Below are 18,478 nucleotides of genomic sequence, written 5' to 3' on the forward strand. Positions count from 1 at the left end.
GATGCTCAACCACTGAGCCACCCAGGAGTCCCGAGAAAGCCTTTTTATTCCCATTTTACAGCTGATGAGACAGATTCAATGAGGGCGAGAAAGTATCCAAGGTTACACAGCGTTAGGCTGTAGAGTTGAAATTGAAACTGGGTCTTTCTGATCCTGTAACCTATTCTTCTCTTGTGTATGATTCTGCCAAAGGTACTATTCCATTTTAAACACTGTAAATTTACTTCATTCATTATAGAATATTTTGATGAATCTGCTTGGATGTAGCAATAGAGCTGCTTCCCCAAGATTGACAGAAAAATTAAGCCTTCTAAAAGAAAACAGGGAATCTGCTCTCAAAGTTAGTTTATCTGTCCTTACTGTGAGTCCGTTTGGATTGGGAATGCTCTGTGTCTATTCCTGGTTGTGCCACAAAGTCAACCCTGGTCCGGGCCACATCAGCAGAATGGAATAATGAAAGCTATTCTGTCTTCTAGATAACCTACAGGAAAAGTCACATTTTGTCCAAATGATGTCTGGGGCAAACTAATTTGAAAGCACTTCATGTACTTAGGAAGATCCGTGAGAGGGTTCCGGTAAGATAAGAAGGAACACTAAGTTAAAGATAGGGCCTCTCTGGGTGAGGATCCGGGCCTCTTACGTAACTATAAACATCTTCGAACACAAATGTGATAACTATTTTATTTCCCATAAGAGAAGATCAATGAGACAAAGTAAAACACATGAGTCAACTGTGGCATTTGTAAAAAAAAAAAAAAAGTCTTTACAGACATAGTTAAGGACACAGACAACCCAAGGCCTTGCCAATCTATGCACAAACAAACAAAAATAAGTAAATACATACAACACTGTATGAATTATCTAAGTTAAGTAAGAGCTAGCTCCTTCTGCCAGAAAACTCATGAAGAGGGGGGTTTAATATTTTCTATATAATTACATATATTCCACACTTAACATTTTTAATACAACCTCAAATCTCTTGGCAAAGTCCTTGCCAATCTCCAAGCTTTGATATCCTACAAATACCTATTACTAGGTCATTCTCTCCTATCGTTCACACACACGCATTCATACTAGTTGGTTCTAAGATGTTTGAATGGTAGCTGAGGGCACACAACCTGTTGTCATTCATTCATTCATCACAAATATCTACTGTGGCCACGCTCTTAACGCAGTGAGGGGTCCAAATTTTATTATAAATTAATTATTCACATTCCATAGAAGAAAGTAAGATGTAACATTGCAGCTGTCACATCTTCATCTGTCAGGCATTTTTCATTGATTTTTAAAGAACTACATCTTGTCCCACGTAATTATCTGTTGAGAATTATGAATGGTTGAATAATAATAATTCAAATTTATATGTACTCTCACATCTGTAAAACACTTTTCCCACACATAGCACGGTGGTTGCACAGTCTGATTCAAATCCAACCTTTATCATTTTGTACTTATGTGGCCTTTCACAAGTTACTGAACTTCTCTGTATGTTTTTTCGTCTGTGAATTACTGTATTGGGGATTATTGTAAGGATTAAGTGATGCTTTTACAATGCTTATCATTAGCACATATGATAAACTATAAAACTTTTTGCTGGTTAAGTTGGGTGTCAGTTAAGCATCTGCCTCCTGTTCGGGTCATGATCCCAGGCTCCTGGGACCCGGACCCACTTGGGCTCCCTGCTCCCCCTGTCTGCTTCCCCACTTCCTTCCCTCTGTCCCTTCCCCTACTCATGTTCTCTCTCCCTCTGTCAAAAAAAAACAAAACAAAACAAATAAAATCTTTAAAAAAATTGGTAATAAGTCAGTCTCAAGTTGAGCTGATATTTACCTATTTACTCTCTGAATTACAAAGAAAGATTTTACAGGCAATAGGATTGTAAGTGAGGGCAAATAAGAGACTGAAGTTGGTCCAATCACAGGAAAGCCCAGGAACAGAACGGACTACATAATTTGGGGTGTCCCGGTAAATTGCAAAATTAAGGCCCCTGTTCAAAAACCAAATTTATGTTACTTTTTATTTATATTATTCTTAATATTTATATTTATTTATATTATCATTAATAATGTCAACAAAGTGACAGTAGAGTATTAGATAATATGTGGAGTCCTCTGCTTAGAACTCTGTGTAATGCACAGGTCGGCACGCTTATGAAGCCAGTAAATGATCAGAGAAGAAATCCTCCCTCCAGAAAACTTTATAAATCTCCATATAGGGATTCTTGCGTGGCAGTTCCAGAATTTGTCTGTGACGTTAGGTAAGAACTAAAGGTGATCAGTGTAAGAGCTGTAGGGGCCTCCAATTCAGAGAATTTCTGTCTTTTCACAACATTTAAGGTGTCCAGGGCAGAATACCCAACACACAAGCATCCCTGGCTTTGGCCAGCTATTCAAATATTATATAAAAGTAGTGTCTCTTTTTGAGAAACCAGATGTATCTACAAACTGCATTTCAGCTCCAATTTGGAGAGCCACACTTCTCTCCAGGGAAACTGCCCACACAGGACTGGTAAAGAGCCCATGCTCTGCCCTTTTAAGTAGCCACTTTTCTCCCAAGTTTAGCCTAAGAGAGAAAAACATGGTCTAATTCTAGTTTTCCAACTATTGTGCTGAAATGTTTGCTGCTTTATACCTGCTTTTAAATTATAGCGCACGTAGTAAGGTTGGCCCATGATAAGTCAGTCATTTTGAGTCCTTGATACACAGGGAGTTTCTCAAGAAAATAATAATGGCTACACCGTATCTCTACTCTGGATAGATTAGACAAATTTGATCAAGCTATAACTGAAGACAATTGTTGAACATTAAGAGAAGTGTTTCTTCTTTATCAAGAAGATATTAGCAGGAGATTTTAGAATACTTTTCTCCTACTCATTACCAACTCCAGTAGATAATGTCAATCCACTGGTCAGATGACAAAAAACATGACTCTGTAAAACCTGGCCTTGGAAAAAATGAAAATTCTGAAATCTCTCTTTTCTTTGCTTCTTTCACGTCAGGGTGAAAATGGAAGTAACTGGTATAGAGGAATAGAGGGCTCTGTGATAATAAAGCCAAAATAGAGAAACACAGGAAGCTTAAACATGTAAATTAATGTATAGTTGAAATAGCAAAGAAGCAGAGTCAAAATTAGTGACAGCGGCCCAGATTCAAATGTGGCAGATATAATGCAAACCTAGAGAGGTAGAGATCTGAATGGTGCAGTGAAAGCCATGGAATAGACAACAGAAAAAATCCAAGAGGGGAATGTCACTTCAATTCTATTTCTAGGGACATTGTAATTTTTGCTATAATTGGAAAATGTTGGAATATGAATTTTAATAGTGATGAATTAAATATTATAGAAACCAGAAACCTAGAGCTTATTGTTTTGCTTACTCAAAAACAGAGAAAAATAGGAGTATCCCCCATATTTTGAAGTTTGAAAAAAAAAATGAAACTATGCCTTGGATACAGAAAGGAATTAAAAAAGAAAATGATATATTTTAAGTTAAATCATATTACTGAATTATTTCGATTTCAGAATTTCAAACTATATATTTGTTGCCTTTATTTCCATATCCTATGTAACTTTTTAAAATGATTTTATTTATTTATTCATGAGAGACACAGAGAGAGAGAGAGAGGCAGAGACACAGGCAGAGGGAGAAGCAGGCTCCCTGTAGGGAGCCCGATGTGGGACTCTATCCCAGATCCCAGGATCACACCCTGGGCCAAAGGCAGATGCTCAACTGCTGAGCCACCCAGGCATCCCATATCCTATATAAATCTTAATTAAATCATTACTATATTATAGGGTGTGCAAAAGTACCTATGTAACTAATGAGGTAAGCATAAGTAGAAATTTATTTTAAAATAAATATTATTTGATAAATATAATTAGTAGATAAATATTAATAGTATTTACTTAATAGAACTTTCATGTAAGGTATATAGCACAATATTTGACGCATGATAAGTTTGACATCATTTTGTAGTCTTTTTTCTTTCAAAATATATGTTATACATTACTCAGCATAATATGAGTATATATAACAGTCCAATGTATTACAATGTTTTGTATTTATGCAATGTACATATTATTTAGTAGCTCACTTATTCAGTCACTAACATATCTCGAACATTTTCACAATTCTCCAAGGAAGACATACAGACGGCCAACAGATGCAGGAAAAGATGTTTGTCATCACTTACAAGCAGGGAAATACAAACTAAAACCACAATGAGATACCACCTCACGCCTGTCACAATGGGTAAGATCAACAACACAAGAAACAACAAATGTTGGCAAAGATGTGGAGAAAAAGGAACCTTCTTGCACTGTTGGTGGGAATGCAAACTGGCACAGCCACTCTGGAAAACAGTACGGAGATTCCCCCAAAAGTTAAAAATAGAACTACCCCACAGTCCAGCAATACTACTACTGAGTATTTACCCAAAGCATATGAAAATGCTATTTCAAAAGAACACATGCTCCCCTTTGTTTATATAGCAGCATTATTTACAGAAGCCTAGTTATGGAACCAGCCCAAGTGTCCATCAATTGATGAATGGATAAAGAGGGTGGGGTATACACACACACACAGACACACAATGGAATATTATTCAACCATAAAAAATAATGAAACTTTGCCATTTGCAAGGGCATGGTGGAGCTGGAGAGGATAATGCTAACCAAAATAAGTCAGTCAGAGAAAGACAAATATCATATGATTTCACTTATATGTGGAATTTAATAAACAAAACAAATGAGCAAAGGTGAAAAAGAGAGAGAGAAAAACCAAGAAATAGATTCCTTAACAGATTTTATTTTTGTATTTGAGAGACAGAAAGGAGAGCAAGGGAGAGAGAGAGAGAGTATGAGCAGGGGTGGGGGCAGAAGGAGAGGGAGAAGCAGGCTCCCTGCTAACCAGAGCCCAATGTGAGGCTCGATCCCAGGACCCTGGGATCATGACCTGAGCTGAAGACAGATGCTGAACTGACTGAACCACCCAGATGCTCCAAGAAATACATTCTTAATTACAGACAACAAACTGACGGTTCCCAGAGGAGAGGGGGGAGGATGGGTCAAAATAGGTGATGGGGATTTTAAGGACGGCACTTATCACGATGAACACAGGATGATATATGGAGTTGTTGAATTACTATCTTGTACACCTGACTACTATAACACTGTACATTAACTAACTGGAAGTAAAATAAAAATTTAAATAAATACATACGTAAAATATACATGTTGGCCCCCTCAAAAAAAAACAGCTCAAAGACAATAGACAAAAATTGTAATAAAAGAAAATCAAGACTGTAACACTAAAAATAGTAATTTAACCCTAAAAACATTTACAAATAATAAATAAAAATTGAAGAGGCTTAGGATAATCGCTACAGGCACAGTAAAGAAGGAGCCCATAGAAGGAAAATAGCAAGTCAACAGAAAATGTCCTTCTGAAACCAAGCACTCAGAAATGGAAGAAAAAAGTCCTGTAAGGGTTACAGAGAAAATTTTTTCTGAAATGAAGGAATAAATGAGTCTGCATTTGAAAGGGGGCAACCACATTTCATTTTGACCTCAGAATGATGGACATCAACACATAGACAGCTTAAGTTAATAAGCTTTCTAGAAGAATTCTTCAAGAACTGGCAGGAACTAGGCACCAGATGTGTTCATTGCCCCTGACTTATCACTTCTTTCAGGCTTTTGGTGAACAGACAACTAGTCTGTGTTTTTGAAGGAGGAAAAGATACTGTGTTTCCAGTGATCATTTCAATTCAAAATTAAGATTATAGTATTTTCTTTGTTTTTCTATCTGTACCTCTTTCCTCTTTTGTTGAAAATGTTGGTTTCCGAAAACATGAATATAAATATTTATTTGCTTTCCCCCGTATTTGCAAACAATGGTTTCAAAATAACAGCCTCAATATAATAAGACGGCCTAATGAAAATCTGAAATGAATTAAAGGTTTAAATATAACACCTAAAACCATAAAATTTCTAAACGAAAACAGGGGAAAATCTGCCAATCTTCCTTGGCAATCATTTTTTTAAAAAATAAGATACCGAAATACAGTCAACAAAAGCTAAATAAACAAGTGGGATTATATCAAACTAAAAAGCTTGAAAATGCAAACTATGAAATGGGAAAAAATATTTGCAAATTATGTATCTGGCAAGGGGTTAATATTCAAAATATATGAGGAACTCGCACAACTTGGTAGCAAAAAATCAAATAACCCTATTTTTAATATGGGCAACGGACCTAAATAGACAGTTTTCCAACAAAAAGACATACAAATCACCAACAAATAGATGAAAAGATGCTTCACATGGCTAATCATCAAGAAATGCAAATAAAAACCACAATAAAATATCATCTCACACTAACTAGTTAGGACAGCTGTTATCAAAAAGCCAAATGATAACAAGTGTCCATGAGGATGTAGAGAAAGAAGAACCCTTTTATAAAGGTGTTGATGGGAATGGAAATTGGTGTGGTCACTATGAAAAACAGTGTGGAGATTCCACGAAAAATTAAAAATAGAAATACCATACGACCCAGTCATTCCATTTCTAGGAGAGTGGTATTTCTTTTTTATCTGAAAAAAAAATGAAAACACTAATTTGAAAGGATATATGCAAACATGTTCACTGCAGCCAAGACATGAAACAATATAAATGCTCATTGATGGATAAGTGGATAAAGAACATGTAATGGTATATTACTTGGTCATAAAAAGAAATCCTGCCAATAGCAACAACATGGATAAACCCAGAGAAAGACAAATACTGTGTGGTATCCTTTATATGTGGATTAAATGTGGAATATTAAAAAAAAAAAAGGGATTTCACAGAAACAGAGAATAGAGTCGCGGTTGATAGGTGCTAAGGGGAAATAGGGAGTTGTCGATCAAAGGGTACAAATTTTCAGTTACAAGATGAATAAGTTCTGAGGACCTAATGGACAGCAGGGTGACTATAGTTAACAATACTTTATGACAGACTCAAAATCTGCTGAGAGTAAAAGTGTTCTCACCACACACACACACACACACACACACACACACAGAGTTAACTACATGAAGTGATGGATGTGTTAATGACCTTGATCTCAGCAATCATATCAAAATGTACGTCAAATCATCACATTTTACACTTTATTTTTTTTTCTTTTTTCTTTTTACATTTTACACTTTAAATACATGCAAATGTTTGCCAATTTTTCCTCAATCAAGCCAACAGGAAAAAAAGACTTGAACTTGTTGATGTTCAACTTTCTTGGCAATTCTTTTGGTGCTTAGAGTACCTCCACTAGGGATGTACCATCAAAATATTCCAAGTTCAGTGGAGATAATTCTTTCATTTTGGACGGTTGAATCACTAACTTCATCTACAGTTAGGATAATTTATTGCCTTGTTTTCAGTTTTGATGAATTTTTTCCTCTGGTGGAACTGTTTATTAAGTGAGTCATTTACCTGATTCTAAATTGAAACCACATGAAAGGTACACTTAAACATGTCTTATCTGCATCCCTGTCACTTCCTTCCTTTCCCTCTTCAATTAAAAAAAAATTTTAAATTAGTTTTTGGTATATCGCTATGTTTATTTTTTAAGTAAATATATTTCCCTTTTCCAATTTATCACACAAAAAGTGGCATATTTTATACATTGTCTTGCAGTTTGACTTATCGATTCACTACTTAGTCTAGAGATCACTACATACATCAGTGTGTAGACTTCTATCTTATTATCTTCCCTGATGTATCTTACACTATTCCTAGGCTATGCAATATTTTTGTTAACAGCTCCCTCCTTTTTAACAACAACAAAAAAAAGATTATTTATTTATTTATTCATGAGAGACAGAGAGAGAGAGAGAGAGAGAGAGAGGCAGAGACACAGGCAGAGGGAGAAGCAGGCTCCATGCTGGGAGCCTGACGTGGGACTTGATCCTGCAACTCCAGAATCACGCCCTGGGCTGAAGGTGGCGCTAAACCGCTGAGCCACCCGGGCTTCCCATAACAGCTCCCTAATAGACATTTAGAATATTTCCATCCTTTTGAAATTACAAAAAATGCCAAAGCATCCAGGTTTTTGAGGGATGCTCCTTATTAGATTAAAAGAATTTCCTTCCCTGTTTCGTGACAAATTTTAACAAATGCTTTTGCTTCAACGATTGAGATGATCAATAAAAGAAATCTACTTTATTAATTAAACAAGAAGACATATGAAAAAAGTGCCTAATATTAAGCCAGCTTTGCATTTCCATAATAAGGTCCTCTAGCTCTAATTACTTCCCAAAATCCCCGTCTCCGAATACCATCACACTGGGTATCAGAGCTTCAGCCTATGAATTTTAGAGGGATGCAAACATTCAGTCCATAGCATTCCACCCTTGGGCCCCTCAAATCACATCCTTACATGCAAAATATATTTATTCTATCCCCAAAGCCCCAAAAGTCTCAAGGCATTCCAGCCTCAGCTCAGTCTCAAGTCCAAAGTCTTATCTAAATATTATCTAAATCAGATGTGAGTGGAGACTCGCACCACAATCCATCCTGAGGCAAAATTCCTCTCCAGCTATGAAACTGTGAAAGAGGACAAGTTATGTGCTTCCAAAATACAAAGGGGGGACAGGCAGAGGATAGACATTGCCATTCCCAGAGGGAGAAACAGGAAATAAGGAAAGGGTGACGGGTCCCCACGTGAACACTGACAGCGTGTGATGTGTCCCCACACATTATTACTTGCTTCATCCCTCTCATCATTGGCCATAACATGGCCACTTGGCCAATCCCCAAACCCTAAAACAAGCAAAGACTTAATTCATTTCTTACCCATGGCAACCCTCTCATGTTATTTATTCTTAAAATTTTCTGTTGACTTTAAAGGATACATAATATGGTAACACACGGCGGCTTAATAGCCATCACGTTATCATAAATAAGCTTCTTAAAATGCATATCCTTTGGCCAGTACACATTTCTAAACATATCAAAGCAGAAACAAACCCAGTGAGTTGATTGCTTAATAAACAATGAAAGATTGGAAAGAAATTTCAAGGAGGGGATTGTATAATTCTAGACCTCCCACTTCCTGAGGAGATAAAATTCTCAGTAGTACCTATAAAAGCAAGGTTGGCCTTCCCATAAAATTGAAAACGATGGGCTGTGTTCAAGTTATTTAAGACAATTATATTATAAATTTTTAAATTCAATAATGATACAGCATAATCTCATTAAAAATGAAAAATCCAGGTCAAACCTTAGAACTAAAATTTACCTTTATAATTGTGAATAAAACTTAATTGTGTGGGAAAATGTATATTTATTATAGCATAAATGTGGTGCGAATTAGCAACCTTAACTTTTAAAGAAATAGGAAGAATTGAAATAGATCATGTTTTCCTCTGTTTCTGACCATCTTTTATAGAATTTCTCAGGTTGTAAATAATATGTTCGTGTCTCAAGGCAGTTACTAGACAGTGGCTACCTAGGGGCAAGATTTCTATCTGATCCACCTTTATAGTCTACACAGCCAAACCCCAGAGTTTGGCACCCAATAAATAGCTGTTGATGAATAACTGGTGCTTCCCAGAATATCCTAAACTCTCAAAAATTGAGATGTCTCATAGAGCTTGGAAGGGCACGTAAACCTCAGAATGAGTTTACACCAATTAACATAAACAAGTACTATAAGTTTTATCTATTCAAACACCACATGCAAATATTAGGTTAATGGTGCAGAGGAGCAAAACAGAAGAATAAATATTTTAACAATAAAAGACAAAGTGTGGTTTGCATCAAATTTAAACTGATGCAAAGCTTTTGTCTTGCAAAATTCATTAGCATATTCATTTCAACTACAAGTAAGTGAAAAGGCATATTCTCCAAAGGCACAAGTAACAGCAAACAGATTCCCACTGATGGTTTTTGTACTTTCAACACAGAATTGTACAAAGACCAAAAACCTAAGACAGTCAGCAAATTGAATGATTCAGGCAAAAGAATATACACAGTGCCAATTTTCTTTCAGAACCAGAGAGGAAAAAAAAAAAAAAAAGAACCAGAGAGTAGAGTAAATTACAGAGGGATTTTTTTTAATTTTTTTTTTTTTTTACTTTTATCTGAGAATTTGGCTCTTAGAAGGTCACTTTTATCCTTGAATTGGATCCGGACTGTGTTTGCAATGCAGTTTCACCATGCTACTGGGTTGTTTTATTTTGTTTTGTTTCTCGATACTGATCAAGGATCTCGGGCTGTTCTTCCTGAAAAGGAAACTGTGATAATGAATCTGGGGAGGAAAATTTTAAGCCACAAGCCCTTGACACAACTATTTAACTCTCATTTGCTGTAATGATGTGTTACAGGCACGATCGATGCCTTTGGGGGGACATGTTACCCCCATGGAATATTGCCGGATTCATTTTGGAAAGAAGGTCAGGAAGTCTTACCCAGAGATCTTTGAAAAAGAGAAGACTGGGAGAGTGAACCAGTGACCGACCCATTACGCCTTTCAAAAGCCCACCTCCACAAGTGATTGAGTTTGCTTCTCTGGGAGAGACCCAGTACCTCCCAGGGACAATCATCTAAAGATGAATATGGAGAAAGGAAAGGAGAGTGAGAGGGGAAAAGAGAGTCCATTACTACACGTGAATTTCCTTTTTCTCTCTCCCAAGAACTGTGCAGGTCTTTACTAGAATGCTACTATGCTAACCAGAAAAGCAAGCAATAATTATTTAAATGCTTCACTTGGTTCTTGCTTAGATGTTGATTCTAGCCAGAAGCCCATGTCTGAATCTCAGAACTATTTTTTAAGCCTGAAGAATATGATTGACTTTACAGGAGAAGTAACCAACTCGACTTGAACACTGGTGTCTAACACTGGTGGCCAGCAGAGCACATAAGCGATGGTGTCCAGGATCACAACTACAATAAATTTTGGAGTAGCAAATTCCTAATGAAGCAACTTAAACAGGCCTTAGGCTCTCCCGGGTACCGAAAAAAGACTCTTTTCATCTGGAGTATGTGTCCTTAATCATAATCCAAAGACCCTAAAGTGTCTATACATAGAATTTTTATTGTCTATAAAGGACCTGGATTGAAGAAAACCAGCATCTCTATTTCCATTAACCTCCAAATGAAATTTAAAATTATCAGTGTAGGCAACAAATGTAGAAAAACAAATTAAAAATTACATATGATATTTTCCTATCAACATGACATTATGACAGACATTTCAAAATATTACTTGTGCTCATCCCTGTTATAAAATTATAGTTATTGACCTACTGCTAGATATCATTATTTAACAAACACATGAATTACTGTATCATGAATTTATGTTTCCAATACTCTGATAACTGAATTTTAATAAAATCGCCTTCCTTTGTGGTTCTGTGTAATTTATTTTAAGCACCAAAACATTATTCTGAGAAGGCACAGAGAGGCCTCGCCAGTTGCCAAAAGAGTCTTTGGCACAAAAAAAACGTTAAGAAGCTCTGCCATAGAGCATCGCTGCTTCTTCTGGGGCTGTGACACCAACAACTAGAATTCTGTTACCCTAAAGCAGTATTTTGCAAGCTGAAATTTGCACAGGCACTTTCACAGGAAGAAAGCTATGCGGAAAGTTATGCAGGAAGAAAGTACATATAGATATAAGCCACTTTATGTCTATAGATCTAACACAGCTATGAAATTAATATGCATACATTAAATAGAAACAAAACTATGAGACAAATGAAATTTGAGCTAATTATGTTGAATAGTGTCAACATTATTGTATGAAAAATAGAAAAATATGATGCTGAGCCACAAGTTCCTCTGTATTTAGGAAGCTTATCCTATCACGTGTCCCAGCTGAGTAAGTGGGCCACCATTTTTCTCTACTTGAATTGCCACAAAGGTGCCCTCTGCACAAGAAGCCAGTACATACTTTGGTTCTGCTATTGAAAAGAATATTTATCAAGTCTGCCTCTGTTCCTTTCTTGATGGCTGGCAAGTGCCTAAGCAATATAGCTTAGCAGCAACATAAACCATAAATAGAAATTCATTACAGGCACTAAAGTTCCATGTAAGTACTTGTTATAAGATGGTTGTCCAGGTTATTGAGATCAGGCTCATGTTAGTTTTTTTTTTTTTTTTTTTTTTTTTATCATCACTGAAATGAAAGTACGTATTTAAGAAATTGTTGTAGAGAATTCTTGGATCCTAGGAATACATCTGAGTTCCTCAGCCCCCAGATGGAAAAGCACTGTCCAACAACAAGAAAGGGATGCTAAGGATACAATTCTTGGGCACATTTAATCCATTCACCCATCCACCTTTACACAGATAAGCACAGATAAACACAGATTCCCACTCCAAATGGTGTAATAATCCATAGTCAGTAAGCTCCTGACTTTTGAAAAATATAATGAAGACATCCAGTAGTCTATTGTTGATAGGATTAGGAAACGTCAGGAAAAAAAGGAGAGGGGACTTTATGTGATTTCAGATGTCTAGACTCCCTTTCCCCAAATCCCCCCAGTATAGTTGCCTGATGAATTAGAATCCAGGCAAAACTTCAAGACATGCTCTGATCCTCTTAGTTTCATGCTCTTGCAGAACTCACTTTCAAGCTAATAGAAATACCATGTTACAAACAGAAAACAAGGAAAAAAGAATAACTTTAGAGTTTTTGATTGGTGTGTAAGCTTTCTACACTCAGCAGATTTGGAGCATGTGGTTAGGGCACTTCTGGTACGAAGTTACCCAGGCTAATGCATCTTTTCTTAAAAGTGAATGAGAGGCATGATACATTTTCATCTGATACAGAAGAGTAAGGAGCTGGTCATCGAAGAGCGTGATGAGAAAACAGAACACTCTAAGCTTTTCGCACATTACCCCACTCTTTTGTCCCTTTAGTTCCTGATCAGAGTTTCCAGGTTATTTCACTGTGTACTGTAAGATTCTTAGCCAAAAAAAGAAAAAGCTCTTGGTTGGTCAAAGAGTTTTTTTCCTTTCCTTAAAATTTAGTTTATGTTTAAATATTTATAAAATATATATGAGAAGAAAGGTGAAAACAAAAAAGTGAAAATAGAAAATGCAACCTAGAAAAATCCCGTGAACTACAACATGCAAGCTACTGATGAAACTTTCCCTTTCCATATTACAACTGGGTTTCAAAATGCAGCTAATGAAACTCCAGAAGTAACAGATGTCACATAGAACCCGTTTTACGTTTACAAAGCTCTGTCACACAGTGTGATGGGGGAGTGGGTGGGTATCCTGATTAAGAGTTTACCAACTACAGAATCCTATGCTTTGGCTTGATACTGAGGACCCCCAGGCGGGAAGGTCTTAAGGAAAGGCTACTTCCTCATACCTTTTGCAGGGAGTTCTCTCCTCGGTGTCCTACCCAGGATATTTGGATAGAACAGAATGTCTGGCCACTGTATTTTTGGACTGAAGCGGACGCAAATAGCTTTCACGTATGCCAAGAATTTAAAATGACCTTTCAATTAGAGATAATTTTTAAAAAGGGATAAGAGCCAATTCACTGCTAGGTGTTAGTACTGATACAAGGCCTAGAATGATACTTTAAGTGAAACTGGTTAAGTAAATATCAAGTGCAGAAGTATGATTAGACATTGTTAATGAAAAGTGGTAAATCAGATATTAAAATTTTGAAATGAGGGGATCCCTGGGTGGCTTAGTGGTTTAGCGCCTGCCTTCGGCCCAGGGTGTGATCCTGGAGTCCCAGGATCGAGTCCCACATCGGGCTCCCAGTATGGAGCCTGCTTCTCCCTCTGCCTGTGTCTCTGCCTCTCTCTCTGTATGTCTATCATGAATAAATAAGATCTCTTTAAAAAAAATTTTTTTTGAAATGACTGTAGTTCATTTATTTATTCATGCAATAAGTATTTTTTGTGCACTGGCTATACAGCAGTGAACAAAGAAAACTACTCTCCTCGGGCTTAAATTCGCTCTGCAACTGCAAAGAACGTAATAAAATTAAATGAGGAAGCACAAAATACTCGAAAGAGCACAGGTCCAGGAGTCCCAAGATCAGAATCCCAATTTCATGCCTACCAATTGCTACACAGGTGATATTGGGTATATCAACTTAATTTCTCTAAGCCTCAATACCATTACCTGAAGTGGCGTGTATTGCCTGCATACCTGCATACCTCATCAGTTAATTATATATAAGAACCACAAAGAAAGTATTTAAATATGCCCCCCAAACTACCAAAGGCTCTGTAATCACAGACTAGCAATACTACTGAAATGTATGAAAAACTATCCCTTGCAATGAATAAATAATTTTAGTTAATACAAACAGTCCATTGAAGGTCTGGGTGGTCAGACAGTCAAGCTCAACGCTAACTGTCAAGTACATTAACAACATGGCATGACATATATTCAAAGGTGTTGACCTTGCTCCATTTAACTGTTCCAATTTCCCCCTGGATTTCCTTTACATGTCAAATGATGTTCCCAGTCCCAAGCAATGTTCTAGCCATACGAAGAGAGCACGAGTCAAACAGACTTCCATCAAGCTTCCAAACTGAGTAACAAATACCATATGGTTCTTTACTCTTCGGTGTTTGTGTCTGCCACCCCTACTTGCATCTCAACAAATGACAAAACTTTCAAACTAGAGACAAATCTACTTAGCAAAAGACAGTAACAATTGCTGTAATTGCAACCACATTAGCGGGGCTAAGTTTTTGCTTAGGTTACTTCTGCACTTTGGATGAAAAACACTGGGCGTAAGAGGAATCAAGTGCTTAAAATACAGCTAAAATCTTAAAAACTTCAAAATCAAACTCATGAGGAAAACAAATTTTACTTGGCATAGTTTGGGTTTGCAGTTATGACAGGAACCTGTAGCACTCACCGGTGAACATCAAGCCTAAGAAACAGTTAATCCGTAGGTTCTGTGTGAAACAATGGAATTCAAACAATCTGTCTCTTTGGGGCTAGAGCAATAGAATAATTCTGCTTTCCTTCAGACACTGGCAAACATATGCTGTGATAGCGAAAAGTTAGCTTAATCCTTCCCTTCCTGGCTCAGAATGAAAATCAATACTCTGTCCTAGACTTAGGCTGTGATTTCCCTTTGTGGGTTTTCATGAGAGGGAGGAACAAGTAAGAAGGACCGTGGATGCCTTTGCACAATTTTCAATCACATAACCTTGTGTTAAGAAATAGAAGGTCAGAAATAAGGGGCGCCTGGGTGGCTCAGTGGGTTAAGTGTCTGACTCTGGCTCAGGTCATGATCTCGGGGTCCTGGGATCAAGCACCATGTGGGGCTCCATGCTCAGCCCAGAGTCTGCTTGTCCCTCTGCCCTTCCTCCCACTCGTACTCTCTCTCTCAAATAAATAAAATCCTTAGAAAAAAAAGAAAATATAAAAATTAAGACAACTGCAGGGATCCCTGGGTGGCGCAGTGGTTTGGCGCCTGCCTTTGGCCCAGGGCGCGATCCTGGAGACCCGGGATCGAATCCCACGTCGGGCTCCTGGTGCATGGAGCCTGCTTCTCCCTCTGCCTGTGTCTCTGCCTCTCTCTCTCTCTGTGTGTGACTATCATAAATAAATAAAAATTAAAAAAAAAAAAGACAACTGCAGAGAAAGTTCTTCTCGTGACTGGTCTCTGATTATGTTTTGCCAGCACTAACTGGATGAGAGCAGACCCCTTGGGCACTTTCCCCACAGCTCCACTCCCTCCAGCATTCTGGCTGGAAGCTTAGTGACTTTACTAAAAATCCGAGGGATATTGAGGAATACAATCCGATTGCAGAGCATATTGCCTGCCACCATCTAACTGGTCCCACCTCCACACTTCTGTCCTCCATCCTCTCTCTCCCAGCTCTTGTTCTGGAATAGCTGACAGATACCTCCATGTGTCCTCAAGCAGAGTTTCACACACACTATCTTCCTCAAGGTGTGATTGTCATTCACCAACATGTAAAATAAATTGCACAGTCAATAAAAGAGGGAGAAGATGGAAATAAGGTAAAAAGAACACACGAGAGCCTTAAAAGCAAGTGTGTGTGTGGGGGGGGGGTAGTTCCCATGAAATCATTGACCTTCCATCATAGAACTGAGATCCCTCCCACAAGGCATCCGTAACAAAACACATAACTTCACCTACTTGCTCATTTAGCCGTCTCAAAGTAAGCAACTTAAAACTTCAAAGCAGAAGCACAAACTTTCAGAGGTCAGCCACCATAAAGTCAGCACCGTGGTACTGGGGCAAGCTGTATGCCTCAGAAATGTTGAATGGCACTGATACATTTTCATTTCTTACCCTTTTCCCTGTCTGGACAGCTGAGCAGATGGCATCGTAAGTTTAGGAAAAGAACTCTCAGGTTTGCCAGGTAAGAGAGTGCAGCTTTGCCTGGGTGGCCAGTGAGTGATTGTGAATTAAAGACCATTGGCTGCCACACTTGAAAATCCATCCACCTGTTGGTTCTACAGACATTAAAAGGCACGAGTGTTCAGCACCCTCAGACATACTTGCGTTCCTGTGATTTTGGTCCCCTGGGAGAGAAGCATCCGTGGTCCAGGCTGGAATGTGTTGACTGGGATGTGTAGCCGATGTCGCGGTGCTCTTGTTACAGACTGGATTTGTAAGAATAATCTCAGACACTGGGACTTCACCATCGGTGACCAAAGGCTCACTCCCGTTAGATTTAAAATAGGCTTTTTTTAATGTTCCTGAAAGAGAGAGAGAGAAAAAAAAAAAGAAGATATTTTGATACATTACTTAGAAGTATTTATTTTAAAAAACATATTAAGCAAACTCTAGAGCCACTTTCCCAAGTCTCATTCTATCCAGGCAAATGCAAAGAGGAAGATGATGGCTAGCAAAACTTCCCACTTTGTTGGTACAACCAAGAGAGTGTCTCCTCTACCACTAGCAACCTAAACCCTGTGAAGAACTACTGCTTTCTCAAAAGCTCCAGGTCGAGAAACTGAGTCTCCCACCAAGGTGCCCCCGTGCCCACAGAATTTAGGGCAATTTCACCTCACCTGAGACTCACAGCAAATAAATGAAATGTGACTCTTATAGTGTTTCCTTACAGTGAATTTCTCAATTTCATCCATCATTTTATGCTACTTAGTACCCAGGACACACGCTCTTCGTATCTCTACATCTGCCACCAAAGGACAAGAGTGCCTGCCTAGCTTCAGCCTTCTTTTCTCCACGTTTTTCAAATTTCAGTGACCCATGTGCAACAGGTAACTAAAAATAATAGGGCTCATATATTCACCAAGACTATACCATAAAAACCCCCAAAATGTAAAACTCTAATTCTAGAAAAACTAAGCAAAAGAACTCAATTGTCTTCATCTTCAACCAGAAACCATAAATGCAATGATAAGATAGAGCCATTAACCGAAGATTACCAACTGGTCACTTTTCTCAAGGTATTCATTCATTGACAAAATAGTCAAACCTAAGATTATGGGAAATCACCTGGCTTTGGCTTTAGGCAGAAACTCCTGAAAACTTTGAAAGAGATCATGTATTTTTAACTTAGTAAAAATAGACAACAGACTGTTTCCATAATATAGCACTATAATCGAGTATGTCACTAAAATAAACAAATGTGATATTGATTCATTATAGAAACACCCAAGGGAGGGTTTTTTTTTCCTAAAGGAATGTACAATGAATGCTCTCATTGGCTCTCACTTCTCCAAACAGTCCACGGACCATTAAAAATAAAAGAAATATAAATAAAATGTTTAATATCAGTCTATGGAAAAAATTTCTCTACATGTGCTTGACACTTGGAAAACATTAACTGCAAATCAAAATAGAAAAGCAGCTGTTTTCTAGCTAACTGAGGTCAACAGTTTCATCTGCTGAAGGATTCTAAATAAAACACTGGAGCATAAAATCTCAGTCGTGACCATGTGGTGCAGGTAACACACTCTCCAAACTGTCTGTGTGATTACGGGTAAATATTAAAGGTAGTAAGTGAAAGGAAAGACCTCATTTAATTGTTTTTGATTTTCAAACTGATGCACGGTCTATCCTAGATCAAAAACAGAGACGACTCTGTAATATGTATTTCATTCATACAAACCGTGTATGAATCATTAGATACAATTTTATTTTCATCCATTTAGTAGTTGCTTTCATTGTTATTTTTTCTGGCAGAAAGAGATTTTTCACAATAACATGTTAATTCCCCTAATGCGGCTGTGATGAACTTATAAAGCCTGTAAAAGGTGATTTATTTATTACACTAACCTCTGAGTCAGCATCCAGCGCTGTCAACATAACTTTTAGCACACGCCAACTCCTCGCAGATACATGATTCTTTATTCACTTAAACAGAGTTCCTTTCCATATAATTCACTTAAAAAGAGCTCCTTTCCATATAAAGTATTTCAACAGTTGTTCTTAGCATCTTGTTTGTAACAATCAACCTATTAATCACCTTTCCTTTACCTTTCTCATCTAACCACAGGGGCAAAAGTG

The 18,478-nt window shown here is 37.6% G+C and overlaps 1 protein-coding gene across 3 annotated transcripts in view; it reads right to left on the minus strand.

The window, feature by feature from the left end:
* Positions 1–18,478, minus strand: part of CORIN (corin, serine peptidase) — a 235,731-nt gene that overhangs the window by 165,471 nt on the left and 51,782 nt on the right. For all 3 annotated transcript variants that reach the window (XM_077847934.1, XM_077847933.1, XM_077847932.1), the window contains exon 3: positions 16,501–16,701. In XM_077847934.1, coding sequence (XP_077704060.1) covers positions 16,501–16,701 — 201 coding nt within the window. The remainder of the gene's footprint in view (positions 1–16,500; positions 16,702–18,478) is intronic.

Source organism: Canis aureus, chromosome 14 (genome assembly GCF_053574225.1).
Source record: "Canis aureus isolate CA01 chromosome 14, VMU_Caureus_v.1.0, whole genome shotgun sequence".
Classification (NCBI taxonomy): Eukaryota; Metazoa; Chordata; class Mammalia; order Carnivora; family Canidae; genus Canis; species Canis aureus.